Source organism: Anopheles merus, chromosome 2R (genome assembly GCF_017562075.2).
Source record: "Anopheles merus strain MAF chromosome 2R, AmerM5.1, whole genome shotgun sequence".
NCBI lineage: Eukaryota > Metazoa > Arthropoda > Insecta > Diptera > Culicidae > Anopheles > Anopheles merus.
Window position 1 is genome coordinate 712,521 of NC_054082.1, and position 9,145 is coordinate 721,665.

Sequence of the window (9,145 nt, forward strand, 5' to 3'; positions counted from 1 at the left end):
TGTAGCGTGCAGAGTCGATCGATGGTGTCGCTAGCGTCACAGCAAATCTGCTGCACTCTGACCCTTCTTCTACTCCAGTACGATTGTTGCGTCTCGAAACTAGCTAACCGGTGGACGGTTCGATCTAACTGTTTGTTAATTTGCCCATAAACGTAGGACCCGAACAGAAGCATCAGCAGCAGCAGGTTCGTGATCTGTGAGCTCATCATAACGACGTAGATGTTAACGGTGCGATACACGTGTGCACTAGTTTCGTGGCGTTTAATTCCACTATTCATCGCGAACAGTGTGCACAGCCCAATGTCTGCAATGAGCATCTTGGCCACAAGGGCGTACACCATGCGCTGTACACTGGCGTACGATCGACTGCTGCACCGTACGACGACACTCTTGCCGATCACGACGAACCGTTGCACGTAACGGTGCAAGCTAACCTCGTGTCTGAGTATCTGATAGAAGCACAGGACCACGGTACCGTAGCGGATGGTAAACTCCGCCAGCACCAGCGAACGAATCAGCAGGGCATCGACAAAGGTAGCGAAGGATAAGGTACCCTCCAGCCAAACGGTACAAAAGCTGAAGCAAACCAAAACCACCGTAGTACATCCGATCGTGAGCGTCCATCGGCGTTTGCATTTGCTGCGCCGCAATCCATTTTGGTTGTTGAGTTCGTACGGGACCAGTCCAAGAATCGAATGAACGTAGTAAAGCGCTCTCAAACCGTACTGAACCATCATGCTCTAATTCAGCCACGGTGGCTGTAAGTGTACGAGTGTACTACGGCTCACTTGCGCACTACACGGGAGCCGGTGAATGGTGGCCATCTGGGCTGGTGATAAATTATGCCACAAATGCTCATTGCAAATTGTGACAATCATTTAACTCAACTGTATGGTACGAACTCCATTAATTATTGAACTCCCCCCCCCCCCCCCCCCCATTTGTTGTGTCCCTTTCCTTTAGCAAACAATTTAGCAAAGTGCTTTGCGGCGAACGAATCGAGGAATCGAGTACACATTGTAGGGCGGTCGCGATCGTTTTGTAATATTATTCGCGATTCCGGATACGCTGCGAACACAGCCATGGCGCGGAAAGGTGTGCTGACCATTGGGGAACGGTGTTGTATCTGGTTGCTGATGGTGGGCGGAGTGTTGCCGTTTCAGTACGTCGTTTCGACGAATCGGTTTGTACAGAGCACTTTCTACTACCGGGGCTGCATTGTGGGAACGGTGCTGTACGCCATGCTGGGACCGTGGTTGTATTGGATCTCAGTAACGCGAATATTGCATCCGGATTCGCAGCTCAACCAATACATGATTGTGGTGCAGTTTTTCTGCATGTACGTCGTAATACTAACGTCACGCTTGAAAACGCTTTCGAACCGTGAAAGACTGTGCCAGCTGCTAAACGCGCTGCTGGCGCTGCGAGAGCAGGTACTGCAAGGACCAGCGAAGGCTACTACTACCTTTCAGCAGGGTTTGGCACGAAGCCTGCTCACGAAACTGATCGTATTCGATCTCGGCATGATGGTGCTAAGTGCAGCGTTCTTTCGCACATTTATAGAGCTGAAACAATCGTTGATTTATTCGATTTTAGGAGTTTGCAATCTGCTGCAAGTCAGCAGCATGAACATTGCTGTTAATTTGCTCATGTTTGTGATGTACAGTGGCACTACCATCTACGTACGCATCAATGCACACTGTAACGATCTGGTGTACGGTTCGAAGGCTCCGAATGAGATCGTTCGGCTGTATCTGATGCACACGGAGGCGTCGCTCGTTGTGCAGAGTATCGTCGAGGTCATCAGCATACCGATACTGCTGTTGAGCGTGTGGTACTTTTTCATCATCGTATTCTCGGTAAGACGGTGTCGTTGGCGGGTCTGCGCCCTCTACGGTATACTAACCACTGTGCTCCTCTACCGTTCTGTACAGATTTTCTACACCTACACCAGCCTTGTGCAGGATCTTGAAGCTGGCTCGACGAATGCACTGCGCAATATAATCAACCCACTGGCGTTCTTTATAAGTGAAGTGGGACAGGTGTACTTTATGGTGTCGAGCTCGGCTACGTTTAGTCGGCATGCGCGTCAAATCATACCGTGTCTCAGCATGTACACTGGCCGAATTACGGATGTACCGGGCGATCGTGCGGTAGAGAGCAATTGTGTTCCTCAACCGACTGTCTCTTGTTGGTAATGAAGCTTGTTTTCCTACATTACAGATCGAGCTACTGACGATCGAGTACTTAAACCGAGACTATGCGATACGCATTAAAGGACTGTTTACCATCGACAACACGATGCTGTTTGGTGTAAGTATGCCTAAGCTTCAGCGCCGTGGGCAATGGATGTCGGTAAAGCGTGTGGGCCTGTGTCTTTACAGATCGTTGCCAGTACCACCAGCTACATGATTATTTTAGTACAATACTACCTGCAGGAATGAGCGGCAAACATAAGATATTCATGTCCATTTGCTAATAGTGGCGGTTGCGGTGTGTGTGTGTGGGCTGTTTCCCCGGGTTCGTTTGTCCGTCCGTCGCTTCAGTTGCTGTACGATGCAGGTCCCACGCTGGTTGATCGTTCTGCAGAGCGTTGTGCTGAAGTTTCTGTTCGCCATTTTGCCGCTCAGTTTCGACCGTCATCGTGAACGGTTTCGAAATCGAACGAAAGATGTGATCCTATCCATCGTGCTGCTGGTGCTCTATGCCATCGTCGGACCGATCGTCTGTGCCGAGCTGTACGTAATGAACTTTAGCGTGGAAAATCAAATAACAAACGCGCTGAGCGCATTCCAGTTCGCTTTCGTGTATTTCTTCATACTGATTGTGCAAATAATATTCATCAGAAAGAAAGCATGTCTGCACGTGCTGCTGAATGAAATGTTTCAGGTGAAGCATGTGCTGGAGCGTATGGTCGCCCGCTCGATGCTGGAGTTTAGGCTGTACACGCTGTTTTTGGTTAAAATTACGGCCGTGGACATCCTGATGCAGCTGGTGGCGTTGTACACGTTCGAGGACAGCACGTACAAGGGGTGGGAAAACAGCGTGTGGTTCGCGAGTTGGCTAACGTTTTACGCCATGATGTACTTTATTGTGGTGATCGAGAACTTCATCCTAGCTGGGGTGCTGATCGGCGCCGTGATGCAGGCAATGGTGAACATCGGCATGAAACGATTAGCCCGCTCACGGCAAGGATCGACAGCCGACCGGCGACCGTCGGTGCTGCAACTGTACATGCTGCACTGCAAAAACGAGGACTTGGTGAAGCAATTTATGGAAACGCTCAACTTTCCCACCCTGATGCTTACTGGGTGGTACTTTTTCATGATCGTCTACTCGGTAAGACCGTGCCCTACCGGTCGGCAACGGAATGCGAGTGATGCGTGTCACGTGTGTCGTGTTCGTCTTGTTCCCGCAGGTCTACTACATGTACGTGTACGCCTTCGAAGCATCGCTGCGCGGCGTGAGAGCGGACGAGTTTAAAGCATACATCAACCCGTTAGTTTTCTTCCTGTACCAGTGCCTACAGCTGTATCTGCTCGTGTTGATCCCTTCGGTGTACACGGATCATGCAAAGAAAATGATGCGCTTATTAAACTACGTCAGCGTCAACCAGCACCATCATCGACCGGGTCAGGAGCGTTTGGTAGGGAGGGAGGGATGGGTTGTTGCAAACTAGAGGACTACTATTGGTGATTGATAGCATATGTTGCATCGTTTCAGATCGAGGTGCTAATGGTGGACTGTATGCAGCGGAATAATGCAATCAGCAACTACGGAATGTATGCCATGAATCGGGCCCTTCTATTCGGGGTAAGGCAGAGCAGCTGTCATGAAACCACGTTGTCATAGCACGCTCTGTTGTCGTTACAGATGATAGCAACGATGACAAGCTACCTGATCATCCTCATTCAGTTTCACATTCAGGAGTATGAATAAGAGTCATCGGGGCGTAGAATATCATACATAATTACTACCAATTCGCACAAACGAAGCATTAAATATGGAACACGGAGTATCAAGCATAAATAGACCGTGCACAGAAATAACAACTAAATAAATAATCAAGCAATGGACTACACTCATAATCGTGTGTCCCATCGCGGGACGCCGCATTGAGTGTTACAATGAACGTGAGCAAGTGGTCCGAACGGTTGGAAAGGTGTATGTGGTCCTTTCTACTAGCATGCGGCACATTTCCATTGCGATTTGATGCCGCCGGACCGGGACGATTCTTCACCAGCCGCAAACGTGCGCTGTACTGCATCGGAATAACCGTGGTGTATGCCGTCCTTAGTCCTGCCCTAATGTATCTCATTTACGAGCATGAACGGATGGCAAACCTGGTTTACCTGGTGAGCATGCTGAACGCGGCGCAGCTAAGCTTCATCTATCTGTTCATGATCGTGGTCAACGTGAGGATGCTAAGCAAAGCGCAGGGTCTCGCCTCAACGCTGAATGCATTGTTCGCGATACGCAATACCATCCTGCAGCAGTGGCACTGTCGTGTCCTGAGCCGGGAGTACGGCAAACTGCTTCTTTACAAAGTTCTTGCGATCGATATGGCACTGTTGCTCTTTTCGCTGATCATGTACTACGTCACGCAGGATGAAGTTCCCACCGGAGCGGAAGTGGTGGTGGGTGTAACCTTTTCCGTGTTTCGGTACGTATTCACGGCGCTGGTAAACCTATACTTGGTGGGGCTGATGATCGTGAGCTTCATTCAAGCATCGATCAACGCGAAGCTGACGAGCCTGGTCGATCGGTCGGAGGAACAAAAGACATCAACGATACGCGAGGTGTACATGGTGCACTGTGAAAACGCACAGCTGGAGAAACAGTTTATGGCGATCATGGATCTGCCGGTGCTGCTTCTCAACGGTTGGTACTTCTACATGATCGTGGTGTCGGTAAGCGGGAAGCGTGGAAATGCTAGCAGGAGGCTAAGAATCTTTCAACGAGCAGCATTCGATTCATTCGCAGGTTTATTACATGTACACCTCAACGATGCTGGAAGTGAGGCGCGGGTTTGGCGTAGAGGACATTGCGAAGTACTTCAACTCGGTAACATTTTTCCTCTATCTGGCCGTTCAGCTGTACTACATGATGTCGATACCGTCACAGTATACGGAACGATCGAAGAAAATGCTGTCCATTCTGGGCGCCATAAATCACCGCTCATAGGGACGTCGAAAGGAGCGTATGGTAAGCTGCAATTGCACCGCGTGTACGTAAATGCAAACGAACGCTAAACCGATCTTTACAGCTCGACTTTATAACGCTGGACTACATGCAGCGGGACTACGATGTCCGGAACTACGGACTGTATGACATTAATCGAGCTCTTCTGTTTGGGGTAAGAAGCCGCCGGGATTGAAATGGCGAAGGAATATTGTTGTTGACGGAATACGCTTCCTTTTCTAGACGATAGCAACCGTGACGAGTTACGTGATCATACTGGTACAGTTCCACATGCAGCAGTATGGGTAGGGCGAAGGGCCGCACCATGGAAAGCCATTAGTCACCGACGACGGCACGCCGTTACAGATGCGCATGAACGCAAAGAATAGGAACGAAAACGGAAGGGAAAGGGAAGGGAAGCGAACAGCAAAACACTTTCTTACACGCACCGCACTGCTGCCCCTTAACGACCATTATCAACGGGCATGGACGCAAAATCATGCGCGTTTGTTTGTTTCGGATGATGTCATGGCCGGCTTCCCCACGCCCTCGACAGCGGTTCCACACTCACACACGCGTACCCATTTAGCAGACAAACGCGGGTGGCATGCTAATGATAGCGAAGTTGTTATTTTATTGTTTCTTTGATCACGCTCTAAGATGCTTTGGGTAATGCAAGTGTATATGAGGAAAAACGAGATAACTGCAAACAAGCAGGCGCGAATAACACAATTTTAGCATTTCAAGCACAACTGCACTCGAAACAACAGGCTGCCCCTTGTAAACAGGAGTCACTGTATGTATGAATGAGAATGTTTGTATAAAGACTGCAACATGTTTTAAAACACTCTACCAGAAAATATGCTGCAAAAACACACACACACAGACGCTACCGAATTACCTGAACGGTACATTCGAACGTTCTACTCTACTGAAGAAAGCGCTTGAGATTTAGGAATTCAGATCGTTTTCGTTCATCTCCACACTGTAAGGCATTTATCCCGGCCGTGGGTGTTGGTTCTCTATCATCACCAATCTACATAGTTGCTGTGTCCTGGGAACAGTTAGTTGGTTCTCTGCGTCCTTCGGCGTACGCATACACACACACTAACTGAACGCTCACGGAAGGCATGCGTGTTATCCTGAGAAAGTGTTGGAGACTGAGAAGAGCCCCATCCAGCTACACACAGAACGGGTTTTTTTCTTCTTCTGCCGTACGCGTGACGGTAGTAGTAGTAGTAGTAGTAAGCTTACACACTAATGGGGAAAAATGTAAAATATTCGGTTCGATTTTGGCGTAAATGGAAGGGGTGATTTTGGAAGCCGGAGACCACTCCCCATCCCCCTACTAAAATGGGCTTGTATTGGTGGACTGGTGATTACTTCATGAACAGGCACAGGATGGTGAAGAGGGTGAGGCTGAGGATCTTCCAGTTGGAAGCGAACCGGTGGGCCGAATTACACTCATCCTGGTCGCACTGGCTGCAGAACACCTCGCGGACCGTGTCCACCTTGAACTTGCCGTCGCACACATTCTGCGCCTTGTAGATGCAGCCCTTCACAATCGTCGCCTTCTTCGATTCGGACTCCTCAATGCGCAGGTGATAGCACTTGTAGTCGGTGGAGGGTAGGGTGGCCGTGTTGGGCTTCAGCACCAGCAGGGAGGCGGCCGACGCGCCCGTAGTAAGTATGGAACATTCGGTGAATTCGGGCACCTTGTCTTTGTCCTTTTCGGCGCTGTCATCCGAGGGCAGAACGATCTCGGTTCCCTGCATACAACGCAGGGCTTGAGCAGCTGCAAAAAAAAAAAAACGTATGAGGGTTACGGTACAGTTCAATTTACCCTCACACACACGCACACACACACACACCCCTAATATGTGTCGGCAAATACTTTCAGTAACTTACCCTGGAAGCTGGCCAGGAAGAAAAAGGCGCTCAGCAGGAACAGTTTCATCTTGATTATTGCTTTCAATTACACAGCACACAACAGACACAAAGAGACGCACACGCACAGACGACTGGATGCGGCTACAATCTGGCTAGAAATAGCGTTAGCGGTTTGATAGGCAACCTAGCGTCGGTCTGTACTTTTGTATGCCGCGATGGCTGTGCGTCGGCTTGTGATGAAGTCAAGCGCAACGAAATGATGTCATAGATAGGGTAGCTACGGTAGTCTCGCTCTCACCTGTTACTGAACGGTGATGTGCAGGAGCGAGAGGTATAGGTGTTTTCACGCAGCAACAAACTCTTGAAGCAGCAATAGATGTAGCAAAATTTGGATAATAATTTTGATCACATATAGCCATAAGGACTAAAATAGTGAAGCACAATGGGTGCGATAATGTGCGGAGAAAAGCAAATCCTACTGGTGAAACAATTTATTTACAGAATTTTTATACAAAAAATCTATTTTTCTAACCGAAAGCATATTTCTCTGCATAGATAAGATAAAACAAGCAGAACAGTTTAAGACGCAATTATAGCCAATTCAGATAAAGCAATAAAACACTACAAACTGATGGAGTTCTACCCAGCATTAGAAGACAACAAGAGGAAGCTTCCGTTCGTTGGCCCTTAAGGGTTTACAGGTTCATCCAAAGGTTCATTTTGGAGCATGCGTTATAAGATTGGAATTGGGCTGTAGTACTTCATCAGAAAAACACTTAACGCACACATACAAATGCACACCGGTTGTAAAACGTATCCAGCAAAACTGTGTGTTGCTGAAAAACATTGAGATGAGTTCTTGCTTCTCATCACATGTTGCCCATCAACCTCACTATGAAGACGGATTTCGTAGCACTGAAAGGGATTTCTTTCTTCTTGGCAAGAGTACCAACTTGGAAGAACATTCAACGTATGAAACGTTTCCGTTAAAGAAACTACTAATTTGGGCGCTCTGTTTATTGGAAAACCTTTTGCAGCACTCCGACCACCAACAGGCTGGCAATCACGAGCACGCTGGCCTTGAAGCTACCGGCCGAATTGCATCCGTCATGCTCGTTGCACCATCGGCAGCCCGTCTGCACACCGATGCGGACCTCGCCCGGACAAACGTCAACCGTATCGTAGGAGCAACCGCGTGCCCTCAGAGTATTGTCATTATCTTGGACCACCAGCTCGAAGCAGCGCATTGCCGGCGACTGGATGATCTGAATCGTCGGCTTGAAGGCGGCCACCCTTACCATGCCGAGGGAGGCCATGCTGGCATCACACTCGACCAGATTTTCCTCACACATACTTTCACTTTCCGTGTGGTCACAGGAGTAGCAGGAAAGGGAAGCAGCTAACCGAAATAACGCGAGAGCGAGTTAGTACAGGACAGCGATCGAAATGACCCCGTGGGTCCAATGGGTCAAGAATTACCATTTTGTACGATGCACAACACTAAAACACCCGCGAGAATTTGCCTGAAATGAGTCATCGTTAATTGGGAAGAGTAAGGGGTGTTGGCACTCGAGACACAATTTGACGACACAATTTGGCTGCAGCGATATGATGGGCGCGAGCAACAGCGAAAAACTGTTCCTATCACACGGCCAGTCACCTCGAAATGGGTACATTTATCAGTTTTATCAAACTTCTTATCAAAGTGCTTTCGCACATGTGGGCATGCGATAAGGCTGTTACGCGTTGATAGCGATTAGCTGGACTTTTGTGTGGTGTGTGTAGTATTGGGAGACATCATAAAAATTCATTGCTAATAATAACGTGTATTTGGTGCAACTACACTCAATCGCTGTTGCTGTTGAAATGATAACGGACGATGATGTCACGATGTTACTGGGTCTAAATTCCTTAGAATTTGCGTTAAATTATAAGAGGATGTGAAATTTACTAGATGATATGCAAGAAGGGATGACTCTGTAGTGGACAAAGATTCTATAGTATTCTACCATACAGACGGTCAGGGACAAACCGGTTCAATAACGACATTTGAACACGCTGGCGAAATAAATGG

The 9,145-nt window shown here is 48.4% G+C and overlaps 4 protein-coding genes across 5 annotated transcripts; 2 read left to right on the forward strand and 2 right to left on the reverse strand.

Moving 5' to 3' along the window:
* The first annotated feature begins 970 nt into the window (after positions 1-970).
* LOC121603719 (putative gustatory receptor 28a) lies at positions 971-2,800 on the forward strand. Of its 2 annotated transcripts, XM_041932864.1 has the most exons (4): positions 971-1,859; positions 1,935-2,153; positions 2,224-2,313; positions 2,385-2,800. In XM_041932864.1, exons 1-4 carry the CDS (start codon positions 1,083-1,085, stop codon positions 2,442-2,444), a joined length of 1,146 nt encoding a protein of 381 aa, XP_041788798.1. In that variant the 5' UTR covers positions 971-1,082; the 3' UTR covers positions 2,445-2,800. The 2 variants fall into 2 exon arrangements, with proteins under 2 accessions (XP_041788798.1, XP_041788797.1); XM_041932863.1 differs by having other exon boundaries at positions 2,224-2,800.
* Positions 2,801-4,127: 1,327 nt separating this feature from the next.
* On the forward strand, positions 4,128-5,709 carry LOC121589693. The gene is made up of 3 exons (XM_041908784.1): positions 4,128-4,910; positions 4,984-5,205; positions 5,267-5,709. Exons 1-2 carry the CDS (start codon positions 4,128-4,130, stop codon positions 5,182-5,184), a joined length of 984 nt encoding a protein of 327 aa, XP_041764718.1. The 3' UTR covers positions 5,185-5,205; positions 5,267-5,709.
* An 83-nt stretch (positions 5,710-5,792) lies between these two features.
* LOC121603728 lies at positions 5,793-7,303 on the reverse strand. The gene is made up of 2 exons (XM_041932875.1): positions 7,090-7,303; positions 5,793-6,976 (listed from the first exon to the last, which is right to left on the reverse strand). The coding sequence occupies exons 1-2, from the start codon at positions 7,136-7,138 to the stop codon at positions 6,561-6,563; spliced, it is 465 nt and encodes a 154-aa protein (XP_041788809.1). The 5' UTR covers positions 7,139-7,303; the 3' UTR covers positions 5,793-6,560.
* A 754-nt stretch (positions 7,304-8,057) lies between these two features.
* LOC121603729 lies at positions 8,058-8,736 on the reverse strand. The gene is made up of 2 exons (XM_041932877.1): positions 8,551-8,736; positions 8,058-8,470 (listed from the first exon to the last, which is right to left on the reverse strand). The coding sequence occupies exons 1-2, from the start codon at positions 8,606-8,608 to the stop codon at positions 8,088-8,090; spliced, it is 441 nt and encodes a 146-aa protein (XP_041788811.1). The 5' UTR covers positions 8,609-8,736; the 3' UTR covers positions 8,058-8,087.
* Positions 8,737-9,145: the final 409 nt, after the last annotated feature.

What these genes read in the sequence shown, in the direction of transcription:
- LOC121603719 (XM_041932863.1), top strand. Translation starts at nt 1,083, where the DNA reads ATGGCGCGGAAAGGTGTGCTGACCATTGGGGAACGGTGTTGTATCTGG. An exon ending in TTTTCATCATCGTATTCTCG is followed by an intron (nt 1,860 to 1,934) that starts GTAAGACGGTGT and finishes CGTTCTGTACAG; the next exon opens with ATTTTCTACACCTACACCAG. An exon ending in ATGTACCGGGCGATCGTGCG is followed by an intron (nt 2,154 to 2,223) that starts GTAGAGAGCAAT and finishes CCTACATTACAG; the next exon opens with ATCGAGCTACTGACGATCGA.
- LOC121589693 (XM_041908784.1), top strand. Translation starts at nt 4,128, where the DNA reads ATGAACGTGAGCAAGTGGTCCGAACGGTTGGAAAGGTGTATGTGGTCC. An exon ending in TCTACATGATCGTGGTGTCG is followed by an intron (nt 4,911 to 4,983) that starts GTAAGCGGGAAG and finishes ATTCATTCGCAG; the next exon opens with GTTTATTACATGTACACCTC.
- LOC121603728 (XM_041932875.1), bottom strand. Translation starts at nt 7,138, where the DNA reads ATGAAACTGTTCCTGCTGAGCGCCTTTTTCTTCCTGGCCAGCTTCCAG. An exon ending in CTTCCTGGCCAGCTTCCAGG is followed by an intron (nt 6,977 to 7,089) that starts GTAAGTTACTGA and finishes TTTTTTTTGCAG; the next exon opens with CTGCTCAAGCCCTGCGTTGT.
- LOC121603729 (XM_041932877.1), bottom strand. Translation starts at nt 8,608, where the DNA reads ATGACTCATTTCAGGCAAATTCTCGCGGGTGTTTTAGTGTTGTGCATC. An exon ending in GTTGTGCATCGTACAAAATG is followed by an intron (nt 8,471 to 8,550) that starts GTAATTCTTGAC and finishes TATTTCGGTTAG; the next exon opens with CTGCTTCCCTTTCCTGCTAC.